Source organism: Vicugna pacos, chromosome 17 (genome assembly GCF_048564905.1).
Source record: "Vicugna pacos chromosome 17, VicPac4, whole genome shotgun sequence".
In the NCBI taxonomy this organism is placed as follows: domain Eukaryota; kingdom Metazoa; phylum Chordata; class Mammalia; order Artiodactyla; family Camelidae; genus Vicugna; species Vicugna pacos.
In genome coordinates this window covers 27,836,148-27,854,421 of record NC_133003.1, presented here as the reverse complement: position 1 = coordinate 27,854,421, position 18,274 = coordinate 27,836,148, and the positions used below count along the sequence as shown (strand labels likewise).

Genomic DNA, 18,274 nt, shown 5'->3' with positions numbered 1-18,274 from the left:
AGAGAACATAGCAAACACAATGCATGATCCTGATTGAATTTTGGTTTGAATATGTCAGTTGAAAAGACACTTCTGGTACAACTGAGAACATTTGGGTATTGGCTGAGTATCAGATGACGTTAAGGAATTATTGGTAACTTTGTTAGATGTGATAATGTTACTATGGTTATATAAAAAAGTCCTTGTTTTTAGAGATGAATATTGACATATGTGGTTGTGAAATGCCATGATATCAGTAATGCTCTTTAAAATACTTTAAAAAAGAGACAAAGCAAATATGGCAAAATGTTAACATTGGGTAAATCTAGGATTTGGATATGTGAGTGTTCATATTATTCTCTATCTTTCCTTTTTCTCTTTTTTGTTAATAAAAATGTTTTATGACAACTTTATAAAATCAGGAATATTTTATGTAATTTTATTAATAACAAAAACTGACATTTGTTTAGAATTTTATGGTTTTTTTAAATGTCATGTAGTTCCCCTCTTCCCTAATTCTGTGAGAGAAAAATGATCCCTTTCTATAGATGAAGAGACTGAGACTCAGAGGTATTATATATTTGCTTACCTATTAAGTAATTGACAGAGCAGGACCTACAATTAAGATGTTCTGGCTTTCCTTCTAATACTTACTCCATTATATCACAGGAGATATTTTAACAAATAAATAGAATAAATTTTTATTTGAGAAGTTTGAGATTAAAAAAAATTAACATTTAAAAAAAATTGCCTTTAGCTTTGCCTTATGAGTGGAGAAATCATTCAAATGTCCCCTCAAATGAGCCTCATCTTTGAAGCAATGGACCTTTCCCAGGCCTCAGTAAGTCCATGATTTAATCTAACAGTAATTTGTTTGTTTGCTCATTTATTCATTTGTTCACTTAGTCAATAAGTATTTTTTATTATGTATCAGAAAGTGAGTTAGGCACAGGATACAAAGATGAATAAGATACAGCGTGTGCTCATTTAGAGAGGATGAGAAGTATGCTAATAAATATATATATATAAATATATATATCCCAATATAGGGCTACATGTAAGTGCTCTAAGAATATGGAGGGAGTGAGTGCCCAAAAGGGGAACTGTAGAGGAGAACACTGGAAAATGTTTTTTGATCTGATTTTGATGGGTAAGACTTTTCCAGGGAGATTGGTTGAGGCTGGGCATTCCAAATATGCCAAGATGACTTGTAAAGACTTGGAGCCATGACATTTCCAGGGAACTGTAACTGCAAATAGTTTTGTCTAGTGTATACGAGGCTGTAGAGGAAGACAAGAGCCAGATCATGAAGGACCCTGTAAGTCACGCAGGGAAGTAGTTAATAACTGCTAGATTGGAGAAGGAAATCTTGTCTTTTTTCTCTAGCCTGCCACTGTCAGCCGCTGTGGCATGATTTATTTGGAGCCCTCACAGTTGGGATGGAAACCGCTTGTGTCTTCATGGTTGAATTCACTGAAAGGACCTCTACAAGAACCAGAACATCAAGCTCTTCTGAGGGGACTTTTTGACTGGTTAATACAGCCCACATTAAATCTTCGTAAGAAAAAATGCAAGGTAACACTGTAATTCTCTTACCCACTCAAGTTTCTTGACTTCCCATTCAATGTGACTAAGTCTAAAGTCAGAATGGTAGGATAAATAAAATCAGTTTCCCCTTAGACATGTATTGAAATATTTATTGTGACAATCCATGATTCATATGCAGTTGTAAGAAATAACACAGAGTGATACCATGTACATGCCATAATTTCCCCCCATGGTAACATTTTGCAACATTTTGTTGCAATAATATCACAACAATTGACATTGATAATACCTACTGATCTTATTTAGATTCATCTAGTTATACACATACTCAGATGTGTATGTGTGTGTATGCATGCACATGAATTTATCCCTCTGTTTAATTTTTTAAATTTTTAAAATAAAAATTATATATACTTAAAGTGTACAACATGGTGATTTGATATACATATATGTATGAAATAATTACCACAGTCAAGCTAATTAACATATCTCTTCAAACAGCTGCTATGTGTGTGTGTGTGTGTATGTGTATGTGGTGAGAGTACCTGAAGTCTACTCTCAGCAGATTTCCAGTGCTAATACAGTATTGTATCGATACAATTAACTATAATCATCATATTGTGCATTAGATCTCTAGTCTTATTTATCTTATATACCTGTAAGTTTGTACTCTTTGCTCAGTATCTCCCTATTTCTCCCACCTCGCTTCCTGCTTCTATGTATTCAACTTTTAGATTTAGTTTTATTAGGGTAATGCTGGCTTCAAAAAATGAATTTAGAAGTATTCCTTCCACTTCTTTTTTTTTTTTTTTTTGAAGAGTTTGAGAAGAATTTGTATTCTTTGAATGTTTGGTAGAATTTGGCTGTGCAGTCATCTGGTGCTGAGCATTTCTTTATTGGGAAGTTTTTGATGACCACTTCAATCTCCTTCTTTGTTATTGGTCTGTTGGGCTTTCTATTTCTTATTGATTCAGTTGTGGTAGGTTGTATGTTTCTAGGAATTTATCCATTTCTTCTAGGTTATCCAATTTGTTTGCATATAATTTTTCATAATAATTCCTTATTATTTCTTATTTCTGAGGTATCCATTGTAATATCTCCTTTTTCATTTCTGATTTTATTTGAGTCTTCTCTCTTTTTTTCTTGGTTAGTCTAGCTAAAGTTTTGTTGATTTTGTTTATTGTTTCAAAAAAACAACTCTTAGTTTTGTTGATTTTTTTCCTATTGGTTTTCTATACTCTATTTCTGCTCTAGTCTCTATTATTCCCTTCCTTTTGCCAAATGTGGATTTAGTTTGCTCTTATTTTCTAGTTCTTTGAGTTGTAAAGTCAGGTTGTTTATTTGAGATCTTTTTTTCTTTTTCAATGAGAATGTTCATTGCTATAAACTGACCTCTTGGTACTGCTGTTGATGTATCTCATAAGTGTTGGTATGCTTTGTTTCCATTTTCATTTATCTCAAGATATTTTTGATTTCCTCTTTGACCTAGAGATTGTCCAAGAGTATTTCATTTAGTTTCCATGTATTTGTTAATTTTCCCATGTTCTTGCTATTTTTGGTTTCTAGTTTCAATCCATTTTGGTTGGAAAAGATACTTGGTATAATTTCAGTGTTATTAAACATGTTAAGACTTGTTTTATGATCTAACATGTGATCTATCCTGAAGAATGTTCCTTGTGCACTGGAGAAGAATGAACATTCTGCTGTTGGGTGAAGAGTTCTATATGTGTATATTTGGTCTATGGTGTTGTTCAAGTTCACTGTTTGTTTACTGATTTTCTGTCAGGATATTCTGTCCTTTATTAATATTGGAGTATTGAAGACTCCTACTAGTATTGTATTGCTGTCAATTTCTCCTTTCATATCAGTCAATATTTATTTGTTTTATATAGTTAGGTACTCTGATGTTGGGTGTATATGTATTTATAACTGTTGTATTTTCCTATTCAACTGACCATTTTTATCATTATGTAGTGACCTTCTTTGTCTCTGAGACAGTTTTTGACTTAGTCTACTTTGTTTAAGTGTAGCCATTCCTGCTTTCCTTTGCTTACAATTTGAGTAGTATATCTTTTTCCATCCCTTAACATTCAGCCAAATGTGTCCTTGAATATAAAGTGAGTTTCTTATAGATAGGGTACAGTTAGATCTTTTTTTTAAAATCTATTCAGCCGCTCTGTATCTTTTTATTGAGGAGTTTAACCCATTTACATTTAAAGTATTTATTTATAGGGAAGGATTTACTATTGTTATTTTTTAAACTATTTTGTGTTTATTTTGTAGTTCTTTTGCCCCTCTTTTTTCTCTTGCTATCTTCTTTTGTGTTTTGTTGTTCTTTTGTACTGATAGGTTTTGATTCCTCTTTTTCTTTTGTGTAACTTCTATAAGTATTTAGTTTGTGATTACCAAGAGACTTGCATGTAATATCTTAAAACAGGCCATTTTAAGCTGACAATAATTTAACTTTATTTGCATATGAGAACTCTTCACTTTTATCTCTCCTCCCCCCACATTTTATGCTATTGATGTCATAATTAACATTTATTTATAATATGTATCCACTAATATAATTTTATAGTTGTTTTTAATACTTTTGTTCTTTAACTTTTATAGTTGAATTAGAAGTGGTTTACCCAGCACTGTTATAGTAATATCCATCTTTGGTTTTATATTGCTCAAGTTATATCTGAATAAGCCAGAGGTAAAATTTATTCCAGCTATACTCTTTGGATAAATCTATGGTGACTAAATCTTTGAAAATCCCAATTATTTCCCATATTTCAAAAGTATTTTAAATATGTACCTTTAAAAACTCATATATGCATGCATATAGTATTTTATGAGAAAGTTTTACATATTGTTTTAGTTTCTTAGGGCTGTCATAACAAATTACCACAAACATGGTGACTTAAAGCAACAGAAATTTATTCTGTCTCACAGTTCTGGGGCTAGAAGTCTGAAATCAAGATTTTGGCAGTACTGTGCTTCCTCTGGAAGAAGCTCTAAGGCAGAATCTTTCCTTACCTCTTCCAGCTTCTTTTGGCTCCAGGCTTTCCTTGACTTGTGGCTGCATAACTCTAGTCTCTTCATTCGTGTTCACATGGCCCTTGTACTTTGTGTGTCTCTCCACTGTGTGACTTTTATAAGGATTTATGACTTTGAATTTAGGGCCTACCACATAATCCAGAATGATATCCTCATCGTTAGATCTTTAACTTAATTAAATCTTCAAAGACCCTTTTTCCAAATAAGAGCACCTTCATGGCTTTCTGGAATTAGGACATGGGCATATCTTTTTGGGGACCACCGTATACACACACTCATACATGTATTAGTTACTTACATATAAATAAATATATTGATATAGAGAAGGGAAAAAGGTATTCAGTAGATTTTCATCCCAAAATACTATTTTGGAGGTAGGAAAATCTCCTGCATAAAAGAAAAAAAATCACTTTATGAAGATTCTGTACAATGTCTCATAGTGAAAATATACAGATAATCATTTTTCAGTTTTGTATATTTTAAAACTCTAATACTGTATGTTGTAAATAATACAAAATTGACTTTATCTTTCTGATAATGAGCTTTAGATTTTCTTTTCATAATTAATTCCCAACATCTATTGACTTTCCTTCATTGCTAACTTTTATATCTGCCCTCTCCTCTCCATGGCAATTCCTTTGACCACCCCCCTTCTTCCTGTTGTAGTAGCCACAGTTCTGACCTTTTTCATTTCCTAGCTGAATCAATATAGTAGAGCTACTCTGGTCCAGTCTACATCCTGCTACCAGAATGAGTATTCCAAAGCACAAATTCATTCCATTTACTCCCCTACTTGAAACCCTCCATTGGCACCCTCTTCCTCTTAGCACGAGATCCTTAATACAGTCTATAAAGCCTTTCAGGATCTGACCCCTGTCTCCTTGTCAAGCTTTATTTCTTGCCATTGCTCTTTCACACCCTATTTTCACATCCTGCAGAACCCTTTAACACAGTGTGTCTACCCACATCTCCATGTCTGTGTATAGGTGGTTTCCCCTGCCTTGAACATCTTTCCCTTCTGCACCTGGATAACTCATATTTTCCTTCCAAATTGAGCTCAGCAATTTTTTCATCTGGGAAACCTTCCTTAATTATTCCTCTCCCATTTCTCTGCTATCTTCCTCCCTGGGATCTGGGCTAATTGTTTATCCTGAGTATTCTGGTAGCCTTCCATCACCCTGGGACTTCCTCTGTCATGTCATTATTATACTATATGATTTTGGTCTATTTAATTTCAATGCCGCTTCTTTTCAGAGATCGTCTGTATTATTTTCATATCCCCAAGCTTGGCATGTAGTTATATGATGTTTTTCATAAATGTTTGTTGAATAAATAAATGAATAGATGGCTGTTAAATACTTCATTTCTGCTGTCTCTAGAACACAACTAGTTTTCATTTCTCACAGAATTTGGAATAAGAATATGTTTTGCACAATTGTGTAATATAATATGCTAGACTAAAATATTTCAGAGATTTGTATTGTGCCTACAATTTGAATTCTTTAAGTTTAAATTCTGTTAAGACTTTATAAATATGAGGTTTTTTTATTTTTAAATGAAATATTTAGTTTCTTTTATGATCCAAATAAGATGAAAATAAAGTACCTTATTCTTTTCACTTTGCAGGAACTGATTCCTACAAGCGATAGCAATGTGGTTGTATCTCTCACACGCCTCTTTGAAGCACTACTCTGTAACGTGATAGAAAATGATCCTACCAGCAAGCACATTCGTGTTTGGATTATGGTTGGTTTTATACTTAATGTGATTTTTAATTATAGAATAAAACATGCCTCTGGCAACTGATACTTGCATTGAGAAAGACATTACAAGATCCCAAGCTGTTTTTTGTGAGCACCAAAACAATACTTGAAGACATTAAAGTTGCCCTGACCTGGTATTCTGATTTAAAAAATGATTTAGAGAAAGTAAAATATGTCGGAATGAATCTAAATACCCTGTTATTCATTACAGATCATACTTTGATAAATAAGTAAGTGACTTAATATTAAATCAATGTAGCCTTTAAGTGAATTGATTTTTGTCTAAATGTTAAGCCAGAGTGTAGGCTGCAATAAATTGCCTACATGGAGACTGGAGTTATCCAGCCATAAGCCAAGGAATGCCTGGGGCTACCAGAAGCTGAAAAAGGAAAGGAAGGAATCTCCCCTAGAGCTTTCAGAGACAGCATGCCCCTGAAACACCTTGATTTTGGCCTTTTGTCCTCTAGAACTGTGAAAGAATACATTTCTGATGTTTAATGTCCAAAAAAAAAAAAAAAAGGCTGCCTACAAAAGACTAGGAGCAGGCATTCAACCAACTGGGTGTGGCATTATAGTCAGAATCCACAGAGGGTACAGGTAGGGAGGAGTCAGTGGTCCAGGTTAGCTAACGTCTAGGGGTCAGAAGGCCAGAGAGCAAGGCTCTAGGGGAGCCAAAGGAAAGAGGTGTTCTGTTCTCTTCCCTGGCCTATTATGCTACTTTCCTATCCACCACCTTATTCCCAAATGCCTTGATCGGTCTCCTCTACTGAGGCTATCTTCTCTTCTACCCTGTGGTGATAGCAGTTCCCTCCTATTGTTTTCCCTTCATCTTGTTGCCATAGAAAATCTACCTCAGACACTCACATTCCAGGATCCCCTGCTAATCATAACCTCTTCCTTTCCTTCTCCCTTTTAGCCTTTATTTCTCTCCACTTAAGGAGAAATTGGACGTGTTTGAAGCATAATTAATTCATATTCCTTTTTTCCTCTAAATTTGGGACTACCTTTTACAGAACTGGTTTTTAATATTCTTCCATACCTATCAGTGTTACCTTTTATAAAATAGAAGTATCCTAGGAATAATTCACCTATATAACCTTCATGTTACATATTTCCTGAAGATTTTCATTCTGTTTGTAAACTTAAACTCCTTCCAATTTTTAAATTGTTCAGAATCACTTTTAGAGACCAATGTAGATTGATAACTCTTTGAAAATTTTCTCTTAAAGTATATTTGATTTTCCTAACTAGATAAGGCATGTATCTAGAGCAAAATTCAAGACAAAAGTAAGTTTTCTATCTCTACTAGTCCCCCAGGCACCCTCAAGGCAACCACTGTTACAAGTGCCTTTTGTAGCCTGGTAGAGATATTTGATGCATATTCTCTTTTATATGTATACATTTTTAATACATATTAGTATACGATACATACTGATTTGCACCTTTTCTCGCAATATATTTTAGACATCTTTTTATATCATTGTTTATCTAGTTACCTTCTTTTTTAACAGCTACATGTTTTCCAGTGTATGTAGCATATTCCAATGAAACTGACCCCAACTAAAGAACATTTGGGTTTATTCTGACATTTTGCTGCCACAAACGGTGCTTCAGTAAATATTCTTGTACCTGTATCATTTTAACCGATGGGAATACATTTGTGGATAAACTCCTAAAAGGGAAATTCCTAGGTCATTTGGCATGAGTATTTTAAATTTAGATAGATAATGCCAGAGAAATGACTCTTTATACGGTTTGGATGTGGTCCATTCTAGTTTTTTCTTTTTTTTTTTTTTTTTTGGCAGTGGGAGGTAATTAGATTTATTTATTTATTTCTAGAGGAGGTATTGGGGATTGAACCCAGGACCTGGTGTTTCTAAGCATGCACTATACCCTCCCCCCAATCCATTCTACTCTATTTATATACATGACCTTTCCCAAGTAGGTTAACCAGGGCTTAATATATTAAATTTTAGTTAATCTAATATACTAAATTTTCTCCTAAATAAATACTTTAAACTTTTTCCTTGTTTTTTTTTTTGGGGGGGGGTGGTAAATACATTTATTTATTTATTTAGTTGTGGTTTTGTTTTTGTTTTTTTTAATGGAGCTACTCTGAATTGAAACTGGGAACTCATGCATGCTAAGCACACACTTTACCACTGAGCTGTACCCTCCCCACCTAAACTTTTTTTTTTTTTAACCAATAGGCTTGCTTTATATTTTCTTTGATTTGGTCCATTGGAGGAAGTTGTGATACAGATGGTCGCATTGTTTTTGACATGTACATACGATTAGTCATACAGGGAAAAGATGGAAACAACCCACTGCCTGACTCTGTGGGTAAATGGGAATGCCATTTTGATGAAAAAGGCCTGGTCTATGACTACATGTATGAGGTATAGTATAAAATGCTTGTTATTGATAAGCATAAAACACAGTCTGGGATCAGCAGGCAAAACTGGGTTCCCATTCTAGAGTTATTTTTACTTCAGTGGTTAGCGTTTTAGTTCCTTCTCACTAGTTTCTCTTCCTATATAACTTGTGGACAGTAATAAATAGATAATCTTGCTTTAAGGATGTTTTATCATTTCAGATTTAAATTAGATCTGTTTTCTCCAATTTAAAAAAGAATTCGCAAAAAGATTCTTTTAAACAGCAAGTATTTGCATAATCATTTGCTTTATGCAATTTTTACTTCATAGAGCCATGAGATCTGGATAGACCCTTAATTACGATTTTACAATTTTTAAATCTCAAGGTCTATAGATTAAAAAAAAAAAAAACCTAGGAAGGCATCAAGAGCTAGGACTTGAACCTAGCTCTCCTGATTGCCAATGAAGAAGTCTTCCCGTAAAACTATGGTAGTGCCGTTTTAAGAATATGCCCAGAAAGAGTTTCATCCCCGTTAGTCACAGTGGGAATAGGTGATAACACAAGCATATTTTTTAAGAATTGAAGTTAAATTCAAAAATATCCAGCTTAAAGAGGTAAAGGTAGCTGCTGTTGGAGAAGAGAAAATGAGAATGGAAAACTGCTCTTTTCCTTAACCTTGTAAAACTTTTGACTCTAAAATATGTGTATATATAACTTTGATAAAAATAAAAGTTAAAACCTAAAAAATTAAGACTAAGAATTACTAAAGAAACATTGACCCGAACTTGCAAAATTACAATCATCTAGACACAAACCATGTATATATACAATTTGCTAGAAAATATTTAAAGATTCTTAGATGACAGCCATAGCACTGGAGCAGGATCCAAGAGACCGCCTACTTTGCCAGGTGTTAACTATTTTGCTGCTTGATGGTGAGTCTTTAGGATCTCCAGGGAAGTGCAGGACAAAGGGAGAAGAAGATACTTGTGTGTGGGGAGGGTGAATTAGGGAGGCTTACAGGATGTCAGGATAGCAGCTGTTTACCACTGGCTCAGAAGAATTTCAGTAACTGTAACAGTCAGTTCAGCCATTTTAGTATCATCCTGGCTGAATATCAGCCTGGATCAAAATGCCAAAAGGAATAATTTTAGAGAAACAAATATAATAAGTTTGATATTTTGTTTCTAGTTAGATTAATTAAAATGTGAAAACATGAAGCCAAAGTCCAGGCAATTGTAGCTTGAGTTACATCAGAGTGGCTCTCAAATAAATTCTTCATATATGCGCAAGGACATCTTGAAGGCATTTTGGAGAGATGAGAGTGTTAAGAAGACAGAAGCAAAAATATCTGAAATTTGATATATGTTGGATTTGTGATAACTAAATTTCATTAAATTCTTCAGGTTATTGCTGAAAGTTAAAGAAAAATGTGTGTTTCTTAAACTGGGTAGTGGATTCATGGATGTTTATGAATCTGCTTCATGACTTAAATATGTTATATACATTATTTTAGATGAATCTAATATTGTACAATAAAAAGGGAGAAAAGACTATAAAGTTTATATAAGCAAATATGATAACTGCTAAAAGAGCCTTTTAGATAGCAAGCACATGGTTATAATATTCTAAAATTTATGTTCTCTTGTAGTTGAAAAATCGAGGTCACTGGGTCCACTGGAATGAATTAATTAAAAGTACTAATTTAGGAGATAAACGTGTCAAGATTCAAGATATCATAGTCCCTACAATGGACACAATTAGATACACGTTTTTAATGGATTTGAGTATTACCTACGGAAAGTAAGAAACTCTGTTATTAACATGCATTTTAAATTTAGTGCCATTCTAATAGGATCATAGAACTTTTGAAGTAAACTTTGAGATCATCCATTTTCAGTTAACAGACCTTGAGGGATTAATTGTTATTTCCACAGTGACATCTGTTAATAGTGGAAAACCTGGAATCCAGGTTTCCTGTGGGCCACTCCAAAGCCTTTGCCGCCATACTTTGTTTCCTCATAAGCCGTCTTTTATTTCCTTTATTTGTAACAGCGAACTAAAAGTCAGTTGCCGTGTTACTGTTAAAGAGGCATGCATTCTATTCAAAGGTTCACTGTACTCCTTAGGGATCAGACTAACCATGATCTACATTCTCCCATCATATTTAGCATTTTTCAAATATGTCCTATGTCAGTTCTTCATAATTTAAGATGAACATGAAAGACTCAGACTTAAATCAGAAGAGCACATCAAAAAAGATGAAAAGCCTAGCATGTACCATAGGCATATCCATACCAACTTTCTTAACAACTTTTATAGTTATTTTTCTTTTATAACACTAGGCATAATTTATCATTAATACTATTTAAACTACACAGGCTTACATAATGTGCATGAATGTCATGGTTTGTTTGGTTTTGATGAAGAACCTGTTTCTGAGTGAATTTTGTGGCAATTCTATCTTGTTTAATTTTTTAAAAAATGAAAAATAGATTATGAGGGACCATTATTTTATCCCAATATTGTACCCATAGTTGCATTTTTACATTTAGAGGCTGACATTAAAAACTTTCTTAGGCAAAGAAGGCACTTGTCAATTCTGAGGGATTCCTAGTATGGGAATTCTTTTGTTCCATGAACCACTTGTTGGAATAATGCTTTTAAATGAACAAATATAAACATAAGATTATAAAGGAAACCACATATTAAAATATATTCATTAAAATATTGAACAGGTTTGAGCTATAGTAGTAATACATGTACTTCCTTTTTTTTCAAAATTGAAGTATAGTTGATTTACAATGTTGTGTTAGTTTCTGGTGTATAGCAAAGTGATTCAGTTATACATATCTATATTCTTTTCCATTATGGTTTATTAAAGGATATTGAATATAGTTCCCTGTTCTGTACAATAGGTCCTTGTTGTTTATCTACTTTATATATAGTAGTTTGTATCTGCTAATCCCAAACTCCTAATTTCTCCCTCCCCTTGCGTTTCCCCTTTAGCAACCATAAGTTTGTTTTCTATGTCTGTGAGTCTATTTCGGTTTTGTAAATAAGTTCACTTGTATCATATTTTAGATTCCACATTTAAGTGTTATCATGTGGTGTTTGTCTTTCTTTTTCTGGCTTACTTCACTTAGTATGATAATTTCTAGGTTCATCCATGTTGCTGCAAATGGCAATAATTCATTTTTTTAAATGGCTGAATAATACTCCATTGTGTGGACATTTTAAAGATGGTAATTCTGACAGGTGTGAAGTGCTACCTCATTGTAGTTTTGAATGGCATTTCTCTGATAATTAGCGATGGTGAGAATCTTTTCATGTGCCTATTGACCATCTATGTGTCTTTGGAGAAATATCTAGTTAGGTCTTCTGCTCATTTTTGGATTGGGTTGTTTGTTTTTTTGTTGAGTCATATGAGCTGTCTATGTATTTTGGAAATTAAGTCCTTGTCAGTCCCATTGTTTGCAAATATTTTCTCCCATTCCATAGGTTGTCTTTTCATTTTGTTTATGGTTTCTTTTGCTGTACAAAAGCTTAAGTTTGATTAAGTACCATTTGTTTATTTTTGCTTTTATTTTTATTGCCTTGCGAGACTCACCTAAGAAAATATTGCTAAGATTTATGTCAGAGAATGTTTTGCCTATATTCTCTTCTAGTTTTATGGTATCATATCTTATATTGAAGTTTAAGCCATTTTGAGTTTATTTTTGTGTATGGTGTGAGGGTATGTTCTAACTTCATTGATTTACATGTAGCTGTTCAGCTTTTCCAGGACCACTTGCTGAAGAGACTGCCTCTTCTCCATTGTATATTCTTGCCTCCTTTGTCAAAGATTAATTTACCGTAGGTGTGTGGGTTTATTTCTGGGCTCTTTATTCTGTTCCATTGATCCATATGTCTGTTGTTGTGCCAATACCAGCTGTTTTGTTCACTGTACTGTAGCTTTGTAGTACTGTCTGAAGTCTGGGAGGGTAATACCTCCAGCTTTGTTCTTTTTCCTCAAGATTGCTTTGGCAGTTCTGGGTCTTTTATGGTTCCATATCATAATAATAAGATCTAGCATTGAGTCTGATGATTATCATAATTTTGAAGAAATAATGGGCATAAGTGATATTTTTGAGATATCTCTAACAATTGTAATATATAATGTAATATCTGTGTATCCTATTGATGACAAACATACAGGTACTATTATAAATTGCTCCATTTTAGTTAAGAGTAGTGAAAGTAAAGATACAACTTTTATGTCATCCAAGTTCATAGAATCTCTGAAAACTGTCCAAGAATTTCTTTAGTTTGTCCATGGACCCCAAACTAAGAACATGCTTTTATCTGTTAAACTGGGAAGGGGGAGATAATTAGGTTTATTTATTATTTTATGTTATTATTATTATTTTTTTTAATGAGGGTTGAACCCAGGACCTTGTGCATGCTAAGCTGGTGCTCTACCACTGAGCTATACCCGCCCCCTTTATTAAAATTATTTTAATAAAGTTTTTATAAGGTAAGTGGTACTCAGACTGGGAAACACAGATAAATTCTCAGGTATCACTGTAGTTCTAAATGAACTGTAATTTTATGTTTATACTTTAATGATAATTAAAAAAATATTATAATAATTTGAGTCATATAGATGACCCCTTATACTTGAACACTGATGCTCAGTTTTTAGTGCCAGTCTTTGTGTTTGTTTTTATGTATTGTGCAGTGACAAGTTATCACTCAAAGTGACAGTATTTAATTTTGAATTCAGTATTTCTCAAACTGGGATACCCCAGTGTTCTGTAAACGTAAAATCTTAGGATTTTTTTCCCTTTAAAGTCAATTCAGATTACTCAAGAATGAGAAACCCTGCCTGAGGAGAACTCCTCAGAGTTTGCATTTTAGACAGATATTTTCTGTTAGTAATACTGACTTGACTGAAAAATGCTACTAAGTGTTATACATAACCATTACCTTGAGAATTCATTGTCATTTAGTTTCTCACAAAAACTTTGTGCCATTGAGGTAACTGTGAAACACTTCAACCTCTCTTATTGTCACCATCCTAATAGACATTCCATACAGCACCCCCTTGCCTGTACCTCTTAACTAAAAAGTTCAAATACATCACTTTTCTGGGGAGACAAACTTTGGCTTTTTTTTTCTGAAAAGTTAAGGATGTTACTGCTTGTTTTGAGTGTTTTTGCATATAGCAATGTTACACATGGTTCAAATACTAGTATGCTACTATTTAAGTCTCAGTAACAGTAAGCAAAAATGTGTGCCAATTTTTACTTTTATCAGTCTGATGAAATTACTTAAAATGTGAGTTTTTGAATGAAGATAAGTTGAGTATTATTTATGTTTTTAATTAACTCCAGACTCCTCTAGTTGAAGTGTATTCTGACTTTTTCTCCTTTTGAATGATATGTTCACTGTTTTCATAAAGGCCACTACTTTTTGTGGGTCCAACTGGTACAGGAAAATCAGTGTATGTGAAGGATAAGCTGATGAATCACTTGGAAAAGGACCTGTACTTTCCTTTTTATGTTAATTTCTCTGCACGGACCAGTGCCAACCAGGTTCAGGTTAGTTTAAAGCCAGAAACGTGGGTCTATAGTTATTAATGTTTTTGCCTTGTTTGCTTAGTGTTTAAAAATGTATTTTAAATGAGCAGCTGTGTAAATCTTCAATGAATTTAAATAAACTTCAAAACTTTTATTTTTGGCATTACAAGTAAGTTTTAAAAATCAGGTTTTAAGGACAAAAGTTCAAGAGAAGATTTTTGCATTAACACTGAATTATTGAGCTTTGTCACCTTTTTTTAAGCCCAAGAAACAACAAATGATTTCTTAACTGGAGAAATATAAGAGAAGGGAGGGAGGGGGAGAGAGAGCGAGAACCTTTACTTGTTCTTTCAAGACTCTCCTAGATGATCCTTAGGGATATTTACTGCTTACTAAAGTTCTGTCAGTGAAAGATCTTTCAAACCACAGACTGTATATTGTATAATTTTCTGTGACAGGAACCATGTAGCTGGGCATCCCACCCTTTACCTTCAAAGGTGCCAATGTGAAAATACTCCATGAGACCTTTTCTAATCACATTTTTATCATCCGTTCCTGAGTTTATGTCTGTTCATTTTCTCCTGACCTATTCATTTCTGTTGTTTTAAGCCTGTGGTATCCCCTAATTTCAAAATACTACAAATTTAGATTAGTACTTTTAGATATTGAGTAAGTTAAAGTTAATAGATATGTTGTATGTAGAATAAGGAAAATATTTTGTGTGTGCATGTGTGTACAAAATAAATATATAAATAGGTGTGTATGTAACAATTCTGAGCAAATAGAAGGATTTCAATAAATGTTCTTTGAATGATGTTGAATAGGAAGTTTGATATAATCCTAAAAATGAATAAATATAAATAAACACAAGCACATAGTATTGCTTGATGTTTTTTCCTTACATAATTAGATTGTTAAGTTTCTTTTTTTCCTGGTGTTTAGACTTTAAATACACTACTCTTTCTTCTTTACATTTTAGAACATTATTATGGCTAGACTGGACAAAAGGCGCAAAGGAGTTTTTGGACCACCTATGGGAAAGAAGTGTGTAATTTTTATAGATGACATGAATATGCCTGCATTGGAGAAATATGGAGCTCAACCTCCTATTGAATTATTACGACAATTTTTTGACTGTGGAAATTGGTAACTATTTAATTGAAGTCTTAAGTAGCCATACTAAAGTTATTTTTTGTTCCATTTTTTCTACTTTAGTTTCTCACATCAAAATAATACATTTTTGTGGGGGGAGGGTATAGCTCAGTGGTAGAGCACGTGCTCAATCCCCAGTACCTCTGTTAAAATAAATAAACCTAATTACCTCCCCCACAAAAAAGAATAATGTATATTTTCCAAATTTTTTATGGAAGAAAATGATTGCTGACCTTTTCTTATACAGAAAATTTTGAAAGACTTTTCTGTACCTTTTTATACTATGGATGAATAATTCAGTATTGGAAATATTTAATAATGTATTAATTTTCATCCCTTTTAACTACTACTTTCAATTGTTAAAAATAATCTACAAATTACATCTTTTACCATCCACCCAGCATTGAGATTTGTGGGTAGTCTCTGCCCTAAGTAACTATGTTTCTACCATTTTAAATTCTCTGTATTATCTTTGACTATTTGGGACTACCAAATCTTTGAGATGACTTGGTTTCAACAGCAACTAGGTCATATTTTCATACTTTCTATGGTACAGTTAGACTAAGAACTGGATAGTTTTCTCCCACCCCTCCCCCTTTTGCAAGAACCTCAATATTAAAGGACTTTATGACCTGTTGGAATTAGGTACCTTTTCATTCTGAGTGGTTTTAACTAAATTGAGTCATTTATATACCCCTTTCTAATTAAAACTTCTTTGGAGTTTTTTAATTCCCTAATGGGGCCCCCTTTTATGTAACAAAGGTATATAGGTCCTATTTAGACATCCTTGTCTCTGAAGATAAGATTTGAGATGAGAAAAAGAAGTCAGGATTTAGCTCTAAATAGAATACGTATACATATAATTTATTATTCAAACTGGGATATTTCTGAGAAAAGGGGGAATATTAATAATTATTATAGGGCAAGCACAAACCAAAATTGTCCTAGGCAAATTGGGACGTATTATCATCCTCCAAGATTGATCTCTCATTCATGCTTCTGGATTTGGAGTGTGAAGAGGCAAAGCAGAGATTCAAACTAGAAAGAACAGAAGAAAAGAAAGGCAAGGGCAAGAGGACGGGATGTTCTAGATATCTAGAATCTGGGTGACAGAGTCAGTGTCACTGAAAGGAGAAATGGAGTGCTGCTTTAAAACAAATTCTCTCTACAGTTAGGTGGTTGCCTGAGGCAGGGGTTGAGGGTGTGTGGGCAAAATAGGTGAAGGGGGGTCAAAAGGTACAAATTATGCATAAGTCAGGGGGCTGTAATGTACATCATGGGGACTGTAGTTGATAATACTGTATTGCATATTTGAAAGTAGCTAGGAAGGTGAATCTTGAACGTTATCACAAGAAAAATTTTTGTAACTATTTGTGGTAACAGATGTTGACTTGGGATCATTTTGCAGTAGATACACATATCAATTCATTAGAATGGACACTGCAACTAACATAATATTATGTCAATTATATTTCAGTTTAAAAAATGAATAAAAATTACAGGAAACTTTTAAAAAAGTTTTCTTTTACTCCAAGCATAATCTAAACTTCTTTTAGAGAAGCTAAAATCGGATTAAGTTTCTAAGGAGAGCTACATTTCAGTCTGTCTTGTTGGCTTTATAACTGATTTGGAATTTTTATGTACTTTTAAGGTATGACCTTAAGGACACAAGTAAAATCACATTGGTTGACATAGAGCTGATTGCTGCCATGGGCCCTCCAGGTGGTGGAAGAAATCCTGTCACCCCCCGTTTTATTCGACATTTCAACATCTGCACTATTAATACTTTTAGTGATGAAACTATGGTCCGAATCTTCTCATCCATTGTAGCATTCTACCTTAGGACTCGTGAATTTCCTCCTGAGTACTTTTCAGTTGGGAACCAAATTGTCAGTGGAACTATGGAGGTGAGCGAAGGATGCAATACAAAATGTTTTAGTATTACATGTATCCTCATTTGGCCCTTCCTTTTTTTAAACCTTTTTTTCCCCCTTATCCATTTACTTTGGTCTTCAGCTTCAGAGAAACTGTTAAAAAGGCTTGAGAAAGGAAGATCATGGGCTTTGAATTTAGAGCATCTAACTGGGTTTGAGCCTTTACTGCTATTTCCAATATGTCTGGCCTTGAGCAAGTAATTTGACCTTCCAGAAGCTTAGTTTTTTAATCACTAAAATGAGAGATAATACCTATTTAACAAGATTGCTAAATCATCCAGAACCAGTATCTGCCACATCATAGGTGTTTCCTTAATTGTTGAATTCCTACTCTGGTATTTATTAATTTTTTCTTCTGTCTTCCCTCCCATTCTTCATGTTTGTGTTAAGAAAAAAACTTAAGCAGCTTATGAATACATGATTTGAGGGTGTGTGGGCAAAACAGGTGAACATAGGAGTAGCAGTGAAAAAAATAAGAAAACACAAGGGTAGGAATAGAAAACAAGACTGCCCATATGGCCAAAAGCAGCCCTTAACTTATTCAGAGTATGAAACCTGCCTCTGCTCAGAGGCCAGAGCCAGCCTCATCACTAATGATAAAAGGGAAAAAGTGTATTTAAAGTAAGTTAGTGATAATCTGATTGAACTAAGGTTTCTGGAGCCTCAATAAAATGGAGTTACTTTGAAATCACTGCAACCAGAAGCAAAAAGCTCCCTAGAATCATTCCATCTGTTTCTAAGAGTATTGTATTTTTCTGAAGTCCTTCTCCCCCTGTTCTGTTGGAAAATTGTGCTATTAAAATGGAGAAACTATGAGCAAAGAGATAATACATTGTAATTACCCTACTTATTCTGATACATAAAAGTACTTCTATTTATAAAATATATTTATATTTCAGGCATCTCCTGGAAAGAG

The 18,274-nt window shown here is 33.6% G+C and overlaps 1 protein-coding gene across 3 annotated transcripts in view; it reads left to right on the top strand.

The window, feature by feature from the left end:
- Positions 1–18,274, top strand: part of DNAH12 (dynein axonemal heavy chain 12) — a 139,512-nt gene that overhangs the window by 63,259 nt on the left and 57,979 nt on the right. For all 3 annotated transcript variants that reach the window (XM_072941527.1, XM_072941525.1, XM_072941526.1), the window contains 8 exons: positions 737–820; positions 1,366–1,554; positions 6,199–6,318; positions 8,546–8,734; positions 10,363–10,514; positions 14,155–14,293; positions 15,252–15,418; positions 17,076–17,331. In XM_072941527.1, coding sequence (XP_072797628.1) covers positions 737–820; positions 1,366–1,554; positions 6,199–6,318; positions 8,546–8,734; positions 10,363–10,514; positions 14,155–14,293; positions 15,252–15,418; positions 17,076–17,331 — 1,296 coding nt within the window. The remainder of the gene's footprint in view (positions 1–736; positions 821–1,365; positions 1,555–6,198; positions 6,319–8,545; positions 8,735–10,362; positions 10,515–14,154; positions 14,294–15,251; positions 15,419–17,075; positions 17,332–18,274) is intronic.